This window comes from Perca flavescens, chromosome 15 (genome assembly GCF_004354835.1).
Source record: "Perca flavescens isolate YP-PL-M2 chromosome 15, PFLA_1.0, whole genome shotgun sequence".
Classification (NCBI taxonomy): Eukaryota; Metazoa; Chordata; class Actinopteri; order Perciformes; family Percidae; genus Perca; species Perca flavescens.
Window position 1 is genome coordinate 2,924,920 of NC_041345.1, and position 22,750 is coordinate 2,947,669.

The window sequence follows — 22,750 nt, forward strand, 5'->3', positions numbered from 1 at the left end:
GATCTCTGTGCACCGAGTGTTTTTATCTCCAGGAGAAGAACTAATCTCCGTTTAAACAAACACCCAAACCAAAATATCTCATCAACTTTCTGGTATATTGGGGGTGTGTCCATAGGCCTCCGTTGGCGGCCATTGAGATTGCAACACAACGCCGCAGACTCCAAACCAAAAAACGGGTCAGAAGGGTTTCCAAAATGTCTCCGGTTGAGGGTACGGTTGGGCATCGAAAACAGATTACTACTTAAAATCTGTTCAAAAATTACGATTCCAGTACAATCGTTTTATTGGGATCGTTTGGAGGATTTGGTTTCAGTTGACCTCAGTAAGCAGCGCTCTAGTCCGGCTTGATTTTACGTTGAAAAAGTTGTAAAACTGCACACCACCACTGAATCAAAATAAAACTTATTTGTGAAAATAGGCACGTGACCCGTTTCAACTCCACCCGTCAAAGAATCGATAAGAACCGGAATCGAAAGGAAGAATCAGAATAGTTAAAATCCAAAATGATGCCCAACCCTAGTTGAGGGGGCTCTGAAACGCCGGAGCAGGGGGAATGAGAAGTGGAAACATGGCAAAAGATCGGAGTTTGTAAACCAAACCGTAGCAGTGTACTGTAAATGTAGCTTGAGTCAATCCCAACAGTTTCCACGACCGAGGGACAAAAAAAGCCCAGACAGGCAGACCAAAACTATTTACATCAACAACAACAACGAGGAAACGTATTGCGAGCGCGGTTTGCTCTACTTGACTCTGTAGAGCACTTTCCTCTGCATGCGGTGCTGCAGCTCGCCGCGCCTCAACATCAGCTGGAGGACTTTGTAGATGGCGTGCTCTGGATACTTCTGCAAACACGGGAGAATACAGAGAGATTACTGGCTGTGGCTACGGCTGGCTCTAAAAAATAAAAATATATACATCATATGCAATATCAACGCACAAATGCCTGACATGCTCTTTTAAGACTCCGTTTTAAAGCTAGAGTGAAGATGTTGCCATCATATGAAACTAGACCATCTACGGAATCCACGTCACGCTAAATAATGCTCCTAAATCAGGTGAAATTTTGGGAAAAAGCACTTTTTCTGTGTCTATGCAACAGCTTTGGGGTCAATTCTTAACATTGAGAGAGAGAGAGAGAGAGAGATATAGATATATATATATATATATATTTTTTTTTTTTTTTATAATGCAGGAGGTTAGAGTGTTCCTTGCACAATTTACAGCATTAGCTCCCTGATAATCTTTCATAGCCAAGATAAATTGGTATTGTAACAAAAATATATCTAATTGAGATATTGAATCAAATCGAGACCTTGTGAATCAGAATCAAGTCGATTTAGGAAGTTGTTGGCGACACTAGGGCTGCTCGATTATGGAAAAAATAATAATCACGATTATTTTGGTCAATATTGAAATCACGATTATTTAACACGATTACTCATTAACCTTTGGATATAATAAAAAGTGTGTAAGAAGGGTTTAAGAACACATTTCTTTGTAAGAACGGTTGGTGAATGAGGCCCAATGTTCGTTAATAGGGCAACTGACCAGCTTGTATTTACATACACAAAAGTGCTCGTTTTGCCGCTGACAGACTCCGATTAATATTTTAAGTGTCTGACAACATTATGGAAAGGATCCCTACAGAGATAGACCATCCTGATAAAGTTCCCTTGGCCTTTGGAATTAAAATACCCCCACATCATCACATACCCTTCACCATACCCCCACATCATCATCACATACCCTTCACCATACCCCCACATCATCATCACATACCCTTCACCATACCCCCACATCATCATCACATACCCTTCACCATACCCCCACATCATCATCACATACCCTTCACCATACCCCCACATCATCATCACATACCCTTCACCATACCCCCACATCATTACATACCCTTCACCATACCCCCACATCATCACATACCCTTCACCATACCCCCACATCATCATCATCACATACCCTTCACCATACTCCATGCCAATCTCTAAATTTTAATTTTTTTAAATTTTAATTCCAAAGGCCAAGGGAACTTTATCAGGATGCATAGTATCCTGGATCTATGAAATAACTGGCCTTTAAAAATAATAATCTGCCTGTCTCTATGGGAATTTAACATAGGGGTGGACTGACTTATGCCCCCTGTATTTTAAGGAAGAACATTTATTTATGTACGATACATTATTCATTCACAAAGAAAAATGGTGTCCTTAAAGGTTGGATTTTTTTTTGTAAACTTATGAGCACCACTGTATTTCTATATAACATGAGGGGGAAATAATGCCTGTTCATTCTCAGATTGAATGACCATACGGGTCAAAAATAAAACAGGGACAAAGTGACTACTATAAAGACTAAATAAGCACAGGGCTCGTTTCATCGTGAAACCCCGCTTTGACTTGATCGGACTGACCTGTTTGGTGAAGTCTTGGACGATGCTGTGCTCAGACACCTGCGAGCCGATAGCGAAGCGTCTCTTCATCTGCTTCTCAACGCGCGAGATCATTTCCTGGTCCTCCTGGGAGGTGAAGCCCTCCACTCCTAGAGACAAAATGGGTTTGAAAAAGGGGTTTTAAAAAAACCTCATAATATTGAGTTATTGCTCTGTGTCCAGTTTAAAGACATGTCCTGTCAGTATGGCCCACATCAGGTTCCAAATGTGTTCATTTTCAACTGGATGTTTTATTTAACACAATCATCAATGGATATTGTTACAGTATTTCTTTTTAGTACAACTGACCCTCGCAGTATTAAGGTTAGTTTGGTTAAGTTTTCATTCATACTACAGCCACGAGAGATGAAGCTGGAGGTTTCAACCATGTATTCACTTCTTTTAGCTAACCATTTATCCACTAATGTTACTTTTAGCTAACCATTTCAGCTACTAACGCTACTTTTAGCTAACCTATTTAGCTACAAGCGCTACTTTTAGCTAACCTATTTAGCTACAAGCGCTACTTTTAGCTAACCAATCCAGCCACTAACGCTACTTTTAGCTAACCACCATTTTAGCCACTAACGCTACTTTTAGCTAACCAATCCAGCTACTAACACTACTTTTAGCTAACCAATTATCCACTAATGTTACTTTTAGCTAACCATTTCAGCTACTAACGCTACTTTTAGCTAACCACTTTAGCTACTAATGCTACTTTCAGCTAACAATTTCAGCCACTGATGCTACTTTTAGCTAACAATTTCAGCTACTAACGCTACTTTTAGACAACAATTTTAGCCCCTAATGCTACTTTTAGCCAACTATAATAATTAGGGCTGTCAAAATAACGCGTTAATTTCGATTAATTAATCTGTGAAAAATAATGTGTTAAAAAAAATAACGCAGATTAATCCATTCCATATTGACGTTTGACCCGCAGCCGTTCTAGCCCCCATTGGACTGTAAAATGAAGGAGGGAGACGAGAAGGTGCTGCCTGGATCATTGATTGGAACATTTAGCTACTTGTTACTTCTTCCTGCCAACCCTGGCTACCGAAATCTGGTGCCCCTGATATGTCTGCTCTTCTCTCTGATGCTCTGAGACGGACGATACAGGCAACAAACACCGCTGCACGCGACGCTAGTTAACACTATACTCGACAGCAGCTAACGTTAGCCTACCGCTAGTTAGTAGCTGGATTAAACACTGTTAAAATGCTGACAGCTAACGCTGTGTGTAATATTTGACTGTGTTTTACTGTAGAGGATTCAACGCCGGTATGTAACAATCTGCTAGCCTGACAAGCCAGCTGCCACTAGCGTCGAGATCATTGACATATGGTCTAGATTTCTAGGCTAACAATCTGCAGCTGCCGTCGGAAAAACAACACAGACGGTGCGTTCAATGAAGCTGGTAAACTAATGCCTCGTGGTGCATTTGAAGTTATCGTAAATGTCCTTTTCCCATCTGGTGGTTGTTTTTGTCGTTCAACAGCAATTTACTAGTGAAATAAGTTATTGTTCTAGATTATTATCAAATCATTTAATTTTGACCATATGGCCTTAGCAATAAACAAGCCCTTCTTTAATGTCACCGACTGTTTAGTACCCTTCTTTTTTCCTTTTCTTACTTTCTTAAAAAGTATCGGTTCAGGCACCGTTAATTATGTATGCGATTAATTTCGACTAATTAATCACAGAGTGTGTAATTAATTCGATTACATTTTTTTATCGAGCGACAGCCCTAAAAATAATTATGCATTTTGTGAAGAAAAAAAAATATGACAGATCTAGGTTTATATGTGATGACAATATTAAGATACCAGGGCACTGCAAATTTGGCCCCTTGAAAGAAAAAAAAAAAAAAAAAAAAAAAAAAAAAAAAGGCACTAAACATGCCTGTATGTTGCATAAAAACTGGCTTCATGACTTGCCAAAGGGCCTAACTGAACGGCGGTTTCTGCGTATATGTAAAATAACGAGTTCTGTTGCATAAGTTGTATTGCTTATATACAGATATTAGTGCACTACATGCATGTACATACATTATGTAACCCTGAAGTTTTCCAGCGATATCTCAATTGTTGCCTACTGCCAGGGGTGTCGGACTGGGGGGGAAAAAGGGGACTGAGGACTGAGTACCCAGGGCCCTCATGTGAGGAGGGCCCAAAAAGAAATTAATAGCTGTGGATGTGGGGAGGGGTCCATAGAAACTGCCTTTCTATAGGACCCAGAATTTGGTGCTACGCCCCTGCCAACTGCTAATGAAGTTTGTAAGGGACCATGCTATTTTATGTGGTTTTCATGTTTGTTTTTTTCAAGTTAAAAAGCTTTTAAAAAGCGCCCTTAAAAAATAAAGAGGGAAAATCAGTCTTCTGACATTAGATCTAATGGGCTTAAACACACCTTGGCAATCATCCAGAGTCATAAAATCTGTTTTATGCAACATTCAGGCATATTTAGCGCCTCTTTGGCAGCCCCCGGGCAAATCTGCAGCACCTTGACATCTGCATCTTTTCCTCACATTTAAACCTACAGTACCAGTCAAAATGTTTGACACATTCTCCCATTGAATCCAATGAGAAAGTGTTTCCAAACTTTTGACTGGTACTGTAACATCTGCATTAAATGTAATATTAAAACATTTGTAAAGCAAAACAGAAGCATAAAAAAAAAGAAAAAAACAGTCTACAAAAACCTCTTAAAAAGAAAGGTTTTAAGCCTTTCTAAAAATGTGTTGATTTTATCACAAAATGTACAATTGTTATGAATATTTCAACCCTGCCGCCTGACAACACCACCACTACTCGTTTATGTAGTTTCACTTCACAGCAGACACATTTAAAAAAAGGGGCCATGTAGGTTGCCTGTATGTTGCATAAAAACTGGCTTCAGGACTTGCCAAGGGGCCTAACCCAACGGTAACAAAGCAGTTTCTACGTATATGTAAAATAATAATTCTGTTGCATAAGTTTTATTGCTTATTTACAGATATTAGTGCACTACATGTATGTACATATATTACATGTAACCCTGAGGTTTATCCAGCAATATCTCCGTCAATTGTAGCCTACTGCTAATTGAGTTTGTAAGGGACCATGCTATTTTATGTGGTTTTCGCGTTTTTTTCCAAGTTTATGTAGTTTCACTTTACAAATTTAAAAATATGTCCGATCACTCCAGTCACAGATACTGCACATCGACACACACACACACACACACACACACACACACACACACACACACACACCTGAAAGGCTGCCCGACAGCGCCGCGTCTAGCGTGGAAACCTGGAAGAGTCGGAGGGACTCGTCCACCTCTTCCTCTCCGGCCACGGCCTGCAGCTTCATCTTGGCGAGGGACTCGGCGATCCGCACAACGGCCTCCAGCTGCCTGAAGGAGCCCAGACATCAAACCGTTACCAGAGAAGGGCACTCAAATATCAAAAAGGTGGGAGTTAAAAAAAATAAATAAAAAATGTACTGCACTGACAAGGATCTTAAGGTTTTGTATTTTCAATTAGTTTTCCACAAGCTTTCTGAGCTTTTTAGTCTTATAAATAAAATAAACTCAAACTGTTGAGATACAATATTCTTACACCCATTTTCCCTATTAATCTGAGAAATAAAAACTGTTCACCTTCTGAATTAATTTAAGTTTCTCTCCTTCACCTAACAAAGACTAAAATGTACTTCTGGGATTCTTGCTGTTCTGAGTTTGTCCCTTCATGGTTAAATACACTTTTGGAAGTCGCTTTGGATAAAAGTGTCCGCTATATTTAAATGCAACGTAAAAAGCACTCCTGATTCTGTCTTCATTGAAACTATGATGTCTCGCTAAACTCGTAGAGGAGTTTCTATTTTAATTTTGACTTTTGGATTTCATTGTAGTTTGTCGGTTTTCGGAGTGTTTGCTAGTTTTTCAGAAAGGTTTAGTTTTTATAAATTTAGTTTTACAGTAGAAGGAGTTTGTTTGGTAATACATTGTTTTTTTAATCGTCACTGATTGATCAACTGGTGCTATAAAACATTGCGAATGAAAGAAAATATCAGTAGAAAACTGCACTTTAAAATGTCATTCTGTTTTTAGTGCTGCCTTTTATATTCAATTCAGTGTTCAGTTCAGAAAAAGAACATGGGGAATGATTTCCTTTCATTTGTTTTAAATTCACCAAGCCATTTGTTGTATTTTCCCAGAATACTGAAAGCAGCAAAAATGCTAAACTGAGTACACTTTAACATCCGTTTAGATTTATGGCAAGTATTATCATCACGGAGATATTCAACAACGTTATGGCATATTTTCCTAGTATGTAGCTACATATACGTACAAAGTACAGTGCTCAGCATAAGTCAATACACCCATGCTGAAGTTGACTAAGAAGAGGAATGAAAAAAATAAAATCATCTTTTGGAAATTGATCTTAATGCCTTAATAAAAAAAAAAAAAAGGAAAAATCCAACCTTTAAGGACACCAATTTTCTTTGTGAATGAATAATGTATCGTTAATAAATAAATGTTCTTCCTTAAAATACATAAGATTAATTTCCAAAAGATGATTTTTTGATTCCTCTTTTTTGTCAACTTTAGCATGGGTTCATAAACTTCTGCTGAGCACTGTACATTGTTGGAGAATAGCTGTGATGTTTAATGTTTAATCTTTGCGCTACTTTAGTGTCCGATGTGAAGCAGTTACGGCACAGCGCCATCATCAAGTCTGTCCACTTTCTGTGCAGGGTTCATACACATTTTAACCAATACTTTTCGGCAAATTTCCATGACTATATGTTCCTGAAAATGTCAGTTGACATTCTACAATAAGAATACAACTCCGTGTTAAAGTTGACCCTCAGAGGTTTAACTATAAAATGAATGATAATGTATGTGGTTCATAGCGGTATTCATAATATTGCGCCCCGAATATAACGTTGAAGTTAAGACGACGTGAAAATACATTTACTAATCACATATTATTATGCTGTGAAAATTCCAAGACTTTTCTAAAACCTTTCCAGGCCTGGAATTTGCATTTTTCAAATTCCATAACTTTTCCTGGTATTTTCAAAAATGTATGAACCCTGTCTGTGGTTCAAGTCACAATGAGAGTTGACGGAAACTCATGGCGTCTCCTTTTTTAGTAGTGAAAAATTACAGCTAAATCTGAAATGTTTAACGTTAATTTTTATAAAGGCGTTTTTCACCTGGCAATATACTTTCAGTTTAGTTTTTCTTGAAGGTCTTAAGTTTTTTTTTCTTCATTTAGTGAACATATTTTTCACTGCTTGTGTATAGCTGTGAAATGCAGCCTATAGATGTACCTGACAGTGATGGGGATGGAGGGCCTTTTGTCGCTCTCCCTTTCGTGCTCCCTTGCGCCGCTCCTCATCACCACGTATCGGTTCTTCAGCTTCTCCGCAGCCGCCGCAGACAGCCGCGGGCCGCATTTACTGCAGGCACACATCCAGAACAAACATTAAAACATGAATGAGTCCAATAAAAGTGGGAATAACCTAACAGGGAGAAGATCTAGCTTTTTCTGTAGTCGGGAATACAAGTTCAGACGAGACTCACGTTCTGGCGTAGGCGATGTACTTCTTGAAGGTGGCCAGTGGAATATCGCCCTCGACTCCTTCGGTCTGCGTCCGAGCGCTCAGGTGAACGTTCATCACGTGACGAGCCAGCGTCTGCAAACAGACAGGAGCGTTAAACAGCATGTTGCCGCAGACTATATCTGCAGGTTCAATGCAGACAGCTAGCTAGACTATCTGTCCAGTCGGAGTTTTCTGTTGCACGACTAAAACTACTTTTGAACGTATACATGAACCACTAAAACCAGTTCCTTCCTGAAGCTTTTTGCAGAAGCACCGTGATTGCATCCGGCACTTAGCCCCGCCCAATTGGTGATTGGTTTAAAGTGCTCGTATTATGCTCATCTTCAGGTTCATAATTGTATTCGGTTATATCAGAATAGGTTTACATGGTTTAAAAACCATGTGTGTTGAGCTCTCGGTTTTAGCTACAGAGTGAGGCATTTCACTTCTGTTCCATCTTTGTTGGGAGTCGCACATGCTCAGTAGCTAGGTAAGGACTACTAGCCAGTCAGAAGCAGAGTATGAGGGCGTGCCCTGACAGTACCTAGGTAAGGACTACTAGCCAGTCAGAAGCAGAGTATGAGGGCGTGCCCTGACAGTACCTAGGTAAGGACTACTAGCCAGTCAGAAGCAGAGTATGAGGGCATGCCCTGACAGTAGGACTTTGGGCTTTTTCACTTTGTAAACCTATAACTATAATGTTGCCGCAGCTTGAAAGGATTTAAAGTAGCAAACTTCCAGCCATAACAACCACATGTTCCAGCTTCTCACCATGTCTCTCTGATGGTCGTGGTGGTCTTTGATGATGAAGATCATGTCGAAACGGGACAAGATGGTGGGCATGAAGTCGATGTTGTCCTCCCCCTTGGTGTCGTCCCAGCGGCCAAACACGGAGTTAGCCGCAGCCAGCACCGAGCAGCGAGAGTTTAGGGTGGTGGTGATGCCGGCCTGCGGGGGAGTCAAGGCGTTAATTGGCTCCGTTTACTTCTCGGTACATTAAACAGGGGTGGTCTTGACGTTTTGAAGTGTAGAATTACTCGCACTCAACGCACAAGCACCTTGGTCATGTACTAGCTGTAGAATTTCTGCATATAAAGATTTCCCAACTCTCTCTTCAAAAAGGACATTGGGTTGTTACCTTGGCGATGGAGATGGTCTGCTGCTCCATGGCTTCATGAATGGCCACTCTGTCGTCCTCTCTCATCTGAATAACAAAAGTAGTTTTGTTGTTTAATCCTGGGACACACATTAGCCCTCCTGGTGACCTCTGGGAAAATCTTACCCGTTTTCAAAAAGTTTCTATATCAGAAAATGTGGGTTTCTTTCAGCTACATGGTCAAAAATATTTTAAAAATAACGTGGATGGTTCCGTAAAATAAATGATCAGTTCACTACTTTGATTGAAATTGGGAGTTTTATTCGATTTTATAGCATTTTGAAAAAGATACAAAAAATAAAATAAAAAAAAGATTAAAATAAAAGTAAAGAAATGGACAAAATGTCAAAATAAATATTAAAATTAAAAATGTAATTAAAAAAAGAAAACGTCAAAAGAAAAAAAAAAAAAAAAGCGCTAAAACATCGGAAAAAGTGACAAAAAAAATTGGGAAAAAAAGTGACATAAACTTTGGGAAAAGGAGGAAAGTGTCGACCAATTTTAGTTTAAAATTTTGAGCCAGAAAAACTAAAAGTTGCAGGTTGACGGGAAGACAACACGAGGGTTAAGTTAAACTTCCTCCTGCTGTTACACAAGATTTTGTTGTTTTTTTTACCTTGTCAAACTCATCGATGCATACGACCCCGCCGTCGGCCAGCACCATGGCCCCCCCCTCCATGATGAAGCCGCGAGTGTTGGGGTCCCTCAGCACGGAGGCGGTGAGACCGGCCGCGCTGCTGCCTTTCCCCGACGTGTAAACCTGGCGGGACACGGAAACATAAGAGCGTCAGGGGCCAATCCACGCGCTGGCAGAACACTGACGGATGAAGTGGGGGGGTGGGGGGGAGAAGGGATAACTACCCCGATGGGCGAGCATCGCTCCACAAACTTGAGCAGCTGAGACTTGGCGGTGCCGGGATCTCCCAGCATCAGCAGGTTGATGTCGCCTCTCCGAGTGAGACCGTCGGGCAGCCTGAAAGGACACGACACAAAAACATTACTTTTTTATTTTAAAGATTCATTTTTGGGGCATTTTTCCCCCTTTATTAGAGACTAGCTGCTTTTCAACCAAGTAGTTACAGGAACGTAGATCTAGGAACAGTCCACTTCTAAACAGTTCTACTAACTACTCTTCCCCCAAAACTAGGGTTGGGCATCGTTTGGATTTTAACAATTACGATTCTTCCTTTCGATTCCAGTTCTCATCGATTCTCGATTCCGATTCTTTGAGTGGTGGAGTTGAAACGGGTCACATGCCTACTTTAACAAATAAGAGGAAAGTTTTATTTTGATTCAACGGTGGGTTGCAGTTTGACGGGGCTTTTTCAACGTAAAATAAAGCCACACTAGAGCACTGCTTACTGAGCTCCATGGCTGCAACACAACAAGCACCTGGCTACTACGGAAACCAAAACTTGCGCATGTTAAATTGGGAAGTGATGATCGGATTTGAAACCAAATCCTCCAAACGATTCCAATACAGAAACTATTGCGATGGAATCTTAATTTTTGAAACTATTCCGATTAGGAATCGGTTCTCGATGTCCAGCCCTACCAAAAACTGGTTTTGCCATTTGCATTCACACTGGCCCAGTGGCCATATAGGAACTGGACTGTTTGTTATTACAATCACAGCCATCTAACCACCACTATTCTGGAAAGGGGAACAGAGAAAAGACCCTGCCCTGAAGTAGGAGCTGAAAGAGTTACAGGAACTGCGGTCAGAGGAACTTAAAAATCCCCAAATTGGTCTAGTCAGAACACAAGAGAAAAAAAGGGTTTTAGGAATGTTATGTTCTAGGAACTGCAAAAATCCCTCCGGTCAGAAAGCAGCTAATGACAGTGGACAGACAGGAAAGGTGGGAGAGAGATGGGGGATGACACGCAGCAAAGGGCCGCAGGTCGGACTCAAACCCGGGCCGCTGCAAAGGACTCAGCCTACATGTGGCGCACGCTCTTACTGGGGGAGCTAGAGGTCGCCTCCAAACCAAAGCATTACTGAACACGTAAAGTCCAGTCGAGACTAGGGCTGGGCATCGAGAACCAATTCCTACTCGGAATCGTTTCAAAAATTACGATTCCAGTAGAATCGTTTCTTTATTGGTTTCAAATCTGATCATAGGTTCCAAATGCGCAAATAGGTGATTGAGCACTGTAGTGGTTATGACCATATTAGTGACTATGTAACTAAAAACTCAAAAGCCTCTTCCATGTGTTCAATATCTTCTGTATTCTCCATAGTTACGTGACTCTAAGCTTCTTCCCTTGTGAACACCTCCGATCGTCACTTATCACACACTACGCTCCTCCAACCTGCAGTGTTGGTGCCATTTACCTTTTTCACGCTACAGCTGAATTCACACGGGACTTCAGCGCGAGACTACAGCTAGCAGTCTAAAACATTATTTTACTGTACAGGGCATAAACATAATTTGGTCCGTTTCCATGTAGTTACATAGTTACTAATATGGTCATAACCACTACAGTGCCAATTACCTGTGAGGGTGAAATAAAATTAAATTTTCTCGCCGCGAAGGCTTTAAAGGTCTTCTGGAAGACCTCCACCAGACCAGTGGGCGCTTGTTGGATTGTCGTCGGCCTCGGCAGGTGAGGCAGGCGGGGAGGAAGTAGAAGGATGCCGGTCGGGGGTGCTAGCCTGGCTAAGGAAACTACCACACAATTCGCCACTACAGAGACTCATATTCACCAACGACAGCACACAAAATGGATATATATGCTACAAATACACATGGAACTGCTGCGTGATGATGATTACCGGAGCCTGGCTGAACACACTCACTCATCCCAGACGGCAGCTAGCAGCTAAGAGGGTAGGTGAATTTAAACAATGGCTAAGTTGCTAAATGCATCTTGTTGTCATGTAATGGCCCTGTTCATGTTGCACAGACATTTTAATTGCATTTTGTGTCTGTTAAGAGGCACAAAGGCACTCTTTATCTTATGCCCCCATAACTGCCCTTTTAGCTGAGTGGGAGCTCTCGGCATTAGCTGCTAGCACCGATTCGGCTCGTTTTTTTGGCTATCGGCAGTACTCCTATACATATAGCAATCAAGATTAACGTAAAAATTGCCCGGAGTTTTCCTTTAAGTGAGGGTTGTACTTTGAGAGCAAAGATGAATCGGAGCCAAATTCCTTGTCCGTTTACGCAAACCTGGCCAATAAAGCGGATTCCGATTGGCTGTTGAAACAGGAAACAGGAGACGTCTCTTACGTTGCAAATCCAGCCTCTGGGAGACCGGACCAGCTGAGTCGCGGCGACGCTTGAGCCGAGCGGGTTCAGAATGCGATAACTTTTCCCTGCAGCGTTCTAAAACTGTCTAGTTTTGTCACAAGTCTTTGGTCTGAAAAGAACAAGGTTTACACCAAACCGTGCCGATTGGAACGGCAGCCTCACCTCTTCCTCGAACCCCCAAACAGCAGACAGGTGATGGCCTTCTTCAGGTCTTCGCTGCCGTAGATGGAGGGAGCGACGGAGCGGGCCAGAGAGGCGTAGACGTTCGGAGAAGCAGCCAGCGCTCGGAGTTCCTCCTCTTCCAGCGGAGAGACCGATCCAGTGGCCCCGCGACCTGGGACACAACAAGGCTTTCATTTCTTTTTCAAAAGTACAGAGAGAGGTCCGGCGAGTTCCACGTTTACGAGCGTAAAAACTGAATCCTGAGTATTTTTATGAGAGGTGTTGAAATTAGTCATTGCATCGATGCATTGCGATGCGGAGGTGGATGATTCTGCATCGATGCAGTGACAGCCAATCGATTATTGCCTACCGATATTGCTAGTTGATTTTCAGTTTGCCGCTTTTTCTGTTTTTGCCTTTTGTCTGTTGTCTTCTGTGTTCAGACTCCGCTACATTCAGGAAGTGTCTTTTTAACAGCAGATACATCCGACTGCTGGAAATGGTTGATGAAAACCACGTGTAGCAATATATAATAAATTTGAGGAGGTGGTGCATGAATCGCGATATCGAATCGTTGACAGCATAATAATAATCCAATTGAATCATGAGGCCAGTGAAGATTCAGAAGTTCCTCTTTACCTGCCCCTTCGGTGTCCAGCTGGATGCCAACCACTCGCAGGTAGGACGCACGAATGCCCACGCCGGCACTTTTCTCATTGCCTTTGGCCTTCAAGGCCGCCATCTTTTTGATGGAGTAGATGCCCATGATGGTCACCCTGTTGCCCGGGACAACACGGTCACACAGATACCTGGAGGAGGAGGAGAAGGAAGGAGAGGTCTGAGCCGACGATCCTATACTGTAAAATAGATGAATTCAAAGCGGTCCCTTGAGCGTGCGCTCCTTACCGATCGCAGTAGAGCTGCAGGTGGCGGGGCATCTCTCCGTGAGGAACGGCGTCGGGAGATTCCTGCAGGCGGAGGGTCTGGAAGTCGACGCAAACGCAGCGGTCTGGGATGATGAAGTAGGGGTCCACGGGACACTTGGCACCGGCATTCTCACTGAGAAGAGAAAAAATAAATAAAAAGAGGTTGTTGGACGGTGTAGGGAATTGTCTCTAAAATAAGTCAAATCTGACTCCAATTTATTAATTCCCACGCCTTTTTTCATCGGACTTAAGCTCACCAGGACGCAAGGATCAACCTGAGACGAAGAGTTCAGTTAAGCAAGTTTACTGAAGTCCAGCATTTAAGTTAAAACACAGGTGTGGGTACACAAAAAAAAGACCCTAAGTTTCCCTGGCCGCAGACAAAAATATACAGGGTTCAGGTCCACTCAGTTTGTGCACCCCGTCTGACCATATTCCTAATCTTTTTATCTTCTTCCTTGATGGAGTCATCCTCTGTCGCGGGCCAGATTTCTCACACACACCCACACACACACCACACACACACACACCCACACCCACACCCACACACACACACACACACACACACACACACACACACACACGGTTTGGGAAATCAAGGGGAAAAACTGGTTTTAAAAAAAAGACTAAGACTGTATTTGTTTTCAACATCATAATATCGTCTGGATTGGCTGAGAGTGGTTGTATCATGTGCTATGTTGTTTTGTATTATTTTACCATTATTCTAATCAGTACTTTTTGTATTGTTATTTTTTCTTGTTCTTTTATGTGTATTAATATGATATTTTTGTGAGTAATTGTGATTGTAATTACTCACATACACGTTTTGTATGTATTGTTTGGACCCCAGGAAGACTAGCTGTCGTCTTGGCGGCAGCTAATGGGGATCCTTTTAAATAAACACACACACACACACACACACACACACACACACACACCTGAACTGAAGGTAATCAAAGCTTAAGCTGTCTGTGTGTCCCAAGTCTATACATTATACAGGAAATACAACTTTAATACTGAGATTAACACATCTACATTACAGAAATATTTCTACAACGGATGGTGGGAATAAAACTTAAACCAGGGACACAATTATCCTAAACTCTTAGAGAACGAACCCGCGGAAGGTTGTTACTCACATGATCCGGATCAAATCGGTCTGAAATAATAAAAATAAAAAAACGTTACGGCTAGAGCATTCGTTCTTTTTGCAGCAGAAAGCTAAGGTCATTGCCGTGCTTATGCACGCTCGAGACGACGCCACTCCTTCACGTGGCGTTCAGTACCGAACCGCGTGACACCGTTCTACTGCAGATGAAACTGAATCAAAACGCTTTTACACTCTGCTCATAAAATTGAGTATATATTTATTTTTTTTAAACTAAAAAGTGTAACAAGGAATATTTTGTTCACGTTTCTACATTTAGAAAACTTTGGACAATATGTTTTGTGGGTTTATTTAGTCAAATGTGATGAAAACATGTCTGATATTTAAACTTTTTCTTTTTTTTTTTTTTTTTTTTTAAACGAATGACACAATTTGAATACTTTTACTAATTGATATGGTTTATTGACTTGCATAACCTGTTGGCCTAGGTTGTACTGATTTTAAGGAGGAAGCATTTGAAGACGCTCAGAGAAATGACATCTCAAAAGGCAAAACCACCAGCGTAGGCCCCGGCCGGGACAGGAGTAACGGAGGATTCCCGTTGGCGTCTCGGACGCCGTACTCACGAGTTGCACTTGCGTGGCAGAGCGTAGCCCTGCAGGCCCGGGGGCAGAGGGATGTTGTTGATGACCCCGCGACAGCCGCGACACTGCAGACACACCTTGGTGGCCTTGGCCCTCACCGCCGTGGCCGAGATGATGATGCCGCTCACCTTCACCATACGAGACACCTGCTCCGACTACAAATGGGACAGAAAACGAAAAAAAAAAAAAAAAAAAAAAAAGTGTTCAGGCAATGATAACTATGGAGAAGATTTTTTTTTCACACAGCAGTTTTCCTCGGATTAGGGTGGCACCTAAATCATGGTTGCAGCTGTCGCCGTAGTCCTGCTCCACGCCCTGCTACGCCCTGTGGTGCTCTGCTATGTCCTACAACACCCTGTAACACCCTGTAGTGCCCTGTAATGCCCTGTTACACCCTGCAGTGCCCTGTAATGCCCAGTTACACCCTGTAGTGCCCTGCTACGTCGAGCTATGTCTTGCTACATCCTGTAGTGCCCTGTAATGCCCAGTTACACCCTGTAGTGCCCTGCTACGTCGAGCTATGTCTTGCTACATCCTGTAGTGCCCTGTAATGCCCAGTTACACTCTGTAGTGCCCTGCTACATCGAGCTATGCCCTGCTACACCCTGTAGTGCCCTGCTACATCGAGCTATGCCCTGCTACACCCTGTAGTGCCCTGCTACGTCGAGCTATGCCCTGCTACACCCTGTAGTGCCCTGCTACGTCGAGCTATGCCCTGCTACACCCTGTAGTGCCCTGCTACGTCGAGCTATGTCCTGCTACACCCTGTAGTGCCCTGCTACGTCGAGCTATGCCCTGCTACACCCTGTAGTGCCCTGCTGCCCTATGCCCTCCTACACCCTGTAGTGCCCTGCTACATCGAGCTATGCCCTCCTACACCCTGTAGTACCCTGCTACATCGAGCTATGCCCTCCTACACCCTGTAGTGCCCTGCTACATCGAGCTATGCCCTCCTACACCCTGTAGTGCCCTGCTACATCGAGCTATGCCCTGCTACACCCTGTAGTGCCCTGCTACGTTGAGCTATGCCCTGCTACACCCTGTAGTGCCCTGCTACATCAAGCTATGCCCTGCTACACCCTGTAGTGCCCTGCTACATCGAGCTATGCCCTGCTACACCCTGTAGTGCCCTGCTACATCGAGCTATGCCCTGCTACACCCTGTAGTGCCCTGCTACATCGAGCTATGCCCTGCTACACCCTTTAGTGCCCTGCTACGTCGAGCTATGTCCTGCTACACCCTGTAGTGCCCTGCTACGTTGAGCTATGTCCTGCTACACCCTGTAGTGCCCTGTTACATCGAGCTATGCCCTGCTACACCCTGTAGTGCCCTGCTACATCGAGCTATGCCCTGCTACACCCTGTAGTGCCCTGCTAGGTTGAGCTATGCCCTGCTACACCCTGTAGTGCCCTGAACTACTACAACTACCATTTCTAGTCAATGTTCCATTATCTTTATTCTCATACCTATTGACGAACAAAAGTCAGAGGTTTGTGGGTGTATGTGGGTTTTTGGACCAATGGGAAAGGGGTACAAGACACAAAGAGCTACGTAGGTAGGCGGGCGGAACTGGTGGCCGAGATGACAGAAAGTACCGACACGCACATCTTAGCATCGCGCCGGGAAAAGGGTCTCCTCGCGTTTCCCTCGCTCCTGATCGGATCTGGAAAGGGAAATACCCGTGCGTACCGAGGCAATGTTGGTCCTGGGAGTGAACACCGATTGTTAATTTACTGAAAATTCTGGTACAGGATATAAAATCCTCTATGAGGAGTGTGAAAAAAAAAATTCTCTCTTTTCAGACAGGCATGTTCTAGGGTAGGGGTGTCAAACTGGAAAATAAGAATCACATCAATGGCCAGACATGTTTACTTCATTGATATGCTTTTATTTAAACAAAAAAGTCAAAGATCTTTGACTGTATTATTGCATGTGTCATATAGTCTTCTCTCTTACAGTTTGGTTGACACAAAGTCCTAAAGAAGTCAGGAAAAAGTTCCTCAGCCATCGTAGAAAAAAAGCGCCCGTAAACATCAAAAAAAAAAAAGTGACAAAAACTTGGAGTAACAACCATGTTAGAGAAAGTTACAAATTGTCCAAAAAAAAAAAAAAAAAAAACTAGGCTAACCAAAGTGTATTGTGAACCTAAATTGATATGTGGGCCGGATCATAATCTGCGAGGGGCCAGATTTTGCCCGCGGGCCTCGAGTTTGTTCTAGGGTAAAGTTTTAAAGAATTCCCTCGTGTCTCATTTCTATTGCTCCAAAACTGAAAGATAGGCTCAGCTGTTACAGCAGATATTGCCTGTCCAAGCTTACACACCTGAATCATATCACCTCTGGTAACTTCATTTTCTCAATCTATCTTCATACGAGATATTGTTCATGTAACCGTTCCCACTGCAGACGAAAGCCACATGTCTGTGGGTTTGTTTTTTTTTTTTTTTTGGCCAGTGGGAAAGGGGTGCGAGACCCGGGGGTGTAGGTACCTTGAGGCCACGGATGGAAGCGTGATGTGCGTCGCTCTTCAGCATGACCTGGACGTCCTGGACCGTCTCCTCCCCTGCAGGCCGGGGCCGGGTCACCTCGTCGGCAACCTCCTTGGCCGCTTCCTCCAGCTGTGAATCAGACCAAACTGTCAGAGGGGGGCGTCATGGCAACTAAGGCTGCGTGAAACTGGCCCAACCCCAGGGCCCCAAAACGGGTCTGGTTAACCCTCGGCTCTAATCTATAGGGCTGTCCTCGACTAAAGACATTCTTAGTCGACTAACACTTATAGGATTTTGTCGACTAATCGATTAGTTGATTTAATTGACAGAGCTGTGAGCTTTGAGAGGTGGTTAAGACTAGAAAAGCACAATGTAAATGTAGTTAATTAACCATCTGTAAAACTGAGTTTCTCCACAATTAATCCTGCAAAAGCACCACTTTAAATCTTGTGTTTACCATAAATGTGCTCATGAGTTTCTTGGAAATTAGTAATTAAGCATAAATATGCATAAAAAATGACTAATCGACTAAAGAAATCTTAGTCGACTAAGACCAAAACCACCGATTAGTCGACTAAGAGGTGGCAGCCCTACTAATCTGACCCTTTTTTTTTTTTTTTTTTTTTTTTAAAGTTTCTTTATCAGAAATTTGGGTTTTCTTTCAACCAAATTCTCAAAAACTAAATTTTCACTAAACGCTTTCCACGAGTAAAGTAAATGATCAGGTCACTACTTTTATTGGCGTTTTATTCAATTTTAAAAAGCACTTGAAGAAAAATGATAAAACAATGTTGAAAAAAGGTCAGAAAAGGCACCCCCAGAACATTGATAAAAAAAGTTTTAATTTTACATTTTTTACTCAGAAAAACAAAAACCTCCATGGTCAACTGGGGTTGTGCAATATGTTAGTTGTGCAATATGTAGGCTATTTGGGTTGTGCATAGAGCTGGGCAATATATCGATATTATACTGATATCGTCTTAGATTTTGGATATAGTAATATGACATAAGGGTCTTTTCCTGGTTTTAAAGGCTGCATTACAGTAAAGTGATGTACTTTTCTGAACTTACCAGACTGCTGTAACTGTTCTATTATTTGCCTTTACCCACTTAGTCATTATATCCACATTACTGATGATTATCAAAAATCTCATTGTGTAAATATTTTGAGAAAGCACCAATAGTCAACACTGCAATATCGTTGCGGTATCGATAGAGGTATTTGGGCAAAAATATTGTGATATTTGATTTTCTCCATATTGCCCAGCCCTAGTTGTGCATTATGTCATTTTGTGCAATACATAAAGGGTTGTTCCATTAAAAAATAAAAGACAATGAAAGGAGGAGTTACAGTAATTATTATATAGGTACCTGTCTAATGTATATGAGAGTATTACTATATAGGGACCTGTCTAATGTATATGAGAGTATTACTATATATAGGGTTCTGTCTAATGTTTATGAGAGCATTACTATATAGGGACCTGTCTAATGTATATGAGAGTATTACTATATATAGGGTTCTGTCTAATGTTTATGAAAGCATTACTATATAGGGACCTGTCTAATGTATATGAGAGAATTATATAGGGACCTGTCAAATGTATATGAGAGTATTACTATATAGGGACCTGTCTAATGTATATGAGAGAATTATATAGGGACCTGTCTAATGTATATGAGAGTATTACTATATAGGGACCTGTCTAATGTATATGAGAGTATTATATAGGGACCTGTCTAATGTATATGAGAGAATTATATAGGGACCTGTCTAATGTATATGAGAGTATTACTATATAGGGACCTGTCTAATGTATATGAGAGTATTACTATATATAGGGTTCTGTCTAATGTTTATGAGAGCATTACTATATAGGGACCTGTCTAATGTATATGAGAGTATTATATAGGGACCTGTCTAATGTATATGAGAGCATTTCCTTTCGGGGACAACACTATATCTTATCTGAACTGGAAGACAACAAGTGTTAAAAGCTGTGGGTGGAGGTTCGGGATCCACGGCACGGTGTTTCCGTTTCAGACTCACCAGCGGCAGGTTGTCAGACGGCACCTTGTAGAGACAGTCGGACAGATCCTCGTCAAAGCTGGCCAGGTCCTCCATCTCCACCTCCACCCAGTACTCCCCCAGGGTGTAGTGTCTCTTCAGATCATCCCTGGTTCAAAAAGAAAAGAAAAACCATGAATAGCGTGGTCATAACAGGTAGCCTGACGTGGTCATACTCCGATTCTAGTCAGAATATGGGAAAACATGTTTTTGCTCTTCTCCCGACTTTGGTTTAGGAAAGAGTTTGATCTGACTGGTTGATTTATAGGCTATAGGTGGTGATAGACAGATGGTTTATCCAATCAGCTATCCAGGATTTTTGCCTCTTCCCAAAAGTTCTCCAACGGAAAGTTCCCAGATGGATATGCCCAGCAAATGCGAAGCGATCCATCTGGAGGAGTCAGGTTATAGAATCAGATCAAATGCAGAAGCTATATTAGTTCACTGACTGTTAAACAATAAAACAAAAGATTTTGGAAGGCATAGTTAATATTAAGTCAAAACAAGTTAAGCAGGCATTTGCAGGTTGATTTAATGAACCAAACCTGCCAATGCCGTTATATACAAGTAGCTACTTTGATGGAGCGGCTGGTTAGTAACCCGTCCACTGATTTACTGCTACGCTTATTTAAAACGAAAGACTCATAAAAGACATGGAGTGAAAATATCATGACTCTTTGAGCTCCAGAAATGCTGGATCCAACATTTTCCACAATTAAAAGTGCAACGATTAGTCGACTGATCGATTAGCCAATCAATCGACAGAAAAATCACAACCAACTATTTTGAATAATCCATTAATCGTTGACGTACATTTTGCACGCAAGAAAGGCATAACATTTAATTTTTTCTGCCTCTGAATCTCTGAGTTGGGGGACAAGGACATTTTTCTACCCACAATGCAACTCAACTTCTTCCCTCAGATCCCTGCACTGCTTTTATACCTATACTCCACACTGTATAACAGACCTTCTTGGGATTTTTTTCTAAGTCACAGGGCCAAACTGAGATGACTTTTGATTTGATTTTTTTCAGACTTTAACAAAAGAAATGCTCCTCCAGATCCACTTAAGACTTAATACAAACTGTTTATACAGGCTGAGTAGTTACATCTCATGATGAATAACCTTCACATGTAAACTTAGTTGAATGATCCTTTAATATTGGTGTCGGTGTTTATGACATTTAAACACCAATATTGTTTTGTTATCAGTGTAACGTTAGTTAATAGGATTCACCCACCCCCCGCCTCTAACAACTTTAATCATTTTTAACCCAGCTCCTGTGCTTTTGTCATTAACTCGCCTGTATTTATAGGTGAAGCCGGTGCGGTCGGTCCCCACTCGGAACTGCCGGAGGAACTCGCGGAACCGTTTCTTGATCTGGATCCTCTTATGTCCGCCTTCGTCCACGCCATGTCCCTCTCCGCCTCCGAAGCTGTCGCTGTAATACACTCCCGGGTCGTCGAAGCCAGACATGTTGAACCAAACAGGTCGCTGAACAACAAGGCGCGAAAGAAAAGCTGAAACCGTGGACTAGTTCTTTCTAAATTTTAAAAGAGAAACACGCTGGACGTAAAGCGCCAGAGACAAAGCTGCTCGGAGAGTCTGTTCCGCGGCAAAAACTGAACCGCTTCCTGTCTGTTTCCCGCGACTCGCGTCTCGCAACGCCCCTCTTCTGTGCTCTGATTGGCTGGAAGCCGGCACCGCCTGTTGCTGTTGGTCGAAGCGGCTTTGCGGAGGCGTGTCTTCAGGATAAAGGTGGAGTTTGTGAGGACTGGTGGCGCGAAAAAGACAACAGCAGCAGGAGGAGGAGGGAGCATGTGGACTATCAGCAACAACGTGCCACAAAGAACCATGAATAGGACATTAAACACATGTTTAACACGTTAAACTACTGCAAAAACTTTGAAAATCACCTTTTGTTTGAACTAAAAAGGCATTGCTCAGGATGTGCCTTGCTACATTTTTTTCAAATGTGAATATATTTTTCATAGAATGCTTCATAGTATTTTTTATAAAGTGTATTTACTGTTTAAAAAATTAAAGCAATGGCAGTTGAAAAAAATAAACACTGTTACCCCTTTTAATATATCTTTTCACAGTTTCGTAAGGGAGCTTTCTTTCTTGCCAAGATTTAGATTAAATCTGTATTTACAATAATGGGCATAGTTTCAATAAAAATGATATTCAACTAGGTCAGTTTTAGATACTTGTTTGTTGTCATGTAATCTCGCATACCAGATCTACAGCGCTGTGGAGTACCATGAAACAGCCCCGAAATCACATTTGCCAAACTCACCAGACTCCATATAAATTAATAATTTTATCATCGTAACACACACTTCATTCAAAGTCCACAGAAACAAAATCAAACTATCAAAAAGCCGTCTTGGTTCATCTTTCCACTGTTCCAACATCAATCACCACTCTGGTTTGGTTGAAATAAACCCTTAATTCACCCATTTACATGTGGAGATATGCTTGCTCTATACACGCTAAAAGTCCTGATTATTTACATGGAGTCTGGTGGAGATATGCTGGCTCTATACACGCTAAAAGTCCTGATTATTTACATGGAGTCTGGTGGAGATATGCTGGCTCTATACACGCTAAAAGTCCTGATTATTTACATGGAGTCTGGTGGAGATATGCTGGCTCTATACACGCTAAAAGTCCTGATTATTTACATGGAGTCTGGTGGAGATATGCTGGCTCTATACACACTAAAAGTCCTGATTATTTACATGGAGTCTGGTGGAGTTTGGTGATGGTGATTTTGGGGCTGTTTCATGTTAAACTAAAAGGATCTTACTCTTTAACTAAAAGGTATATCTCTGTAGAGATCCATCCCATAATGTTGTCAGACACTCACTAATAATCTGAGTCAGTCAGCGGCAGAAAC

General features: G+C 42.0%; 1 protein-coding gene across 1 annotated transcript; it reads right to left on the reverse strand.

Annotated features, from left to right (window-relative positions):
* Positions 1–221: 221 nt before the first annotated feature.
* On the reverse strand, positions 222–21,528 carry mcm5 (minichromosome maintenance complex component 5). Its single transcript, XM_028599568.1, has 16 exons — positions 21,152–21,528; positions 19,829–19,955; positions 17,779–17,907; positions 15,273–15,445; positions 13,519–13,671; positions 13,252–13,421; positions 12,613–12,784; positions 10,058–10,169; positions 9,813–9,956; positions 9,179–9,244; positions 8,812–8,988; positions 8,021–8,133; positions 7,768–7,896; positions 5,700–5,842; positions 2,426–2,553; positions 222–842 (listed from the first exon to the last, which is right to left on the reverse strand). Exons 1-16 carry the CDS (start codon positions 21,322–21,324, stop codon positions 741–743), a joined length of 2,211 nt encoding a protein of 736 aa, XP_028455369.1. The 5' UTR covers positions 21,325–21,528; the 3' UTR covers positions 222–740.
* Positions 21,529–22,750: the final 1,222 nt, after the last annotated feature.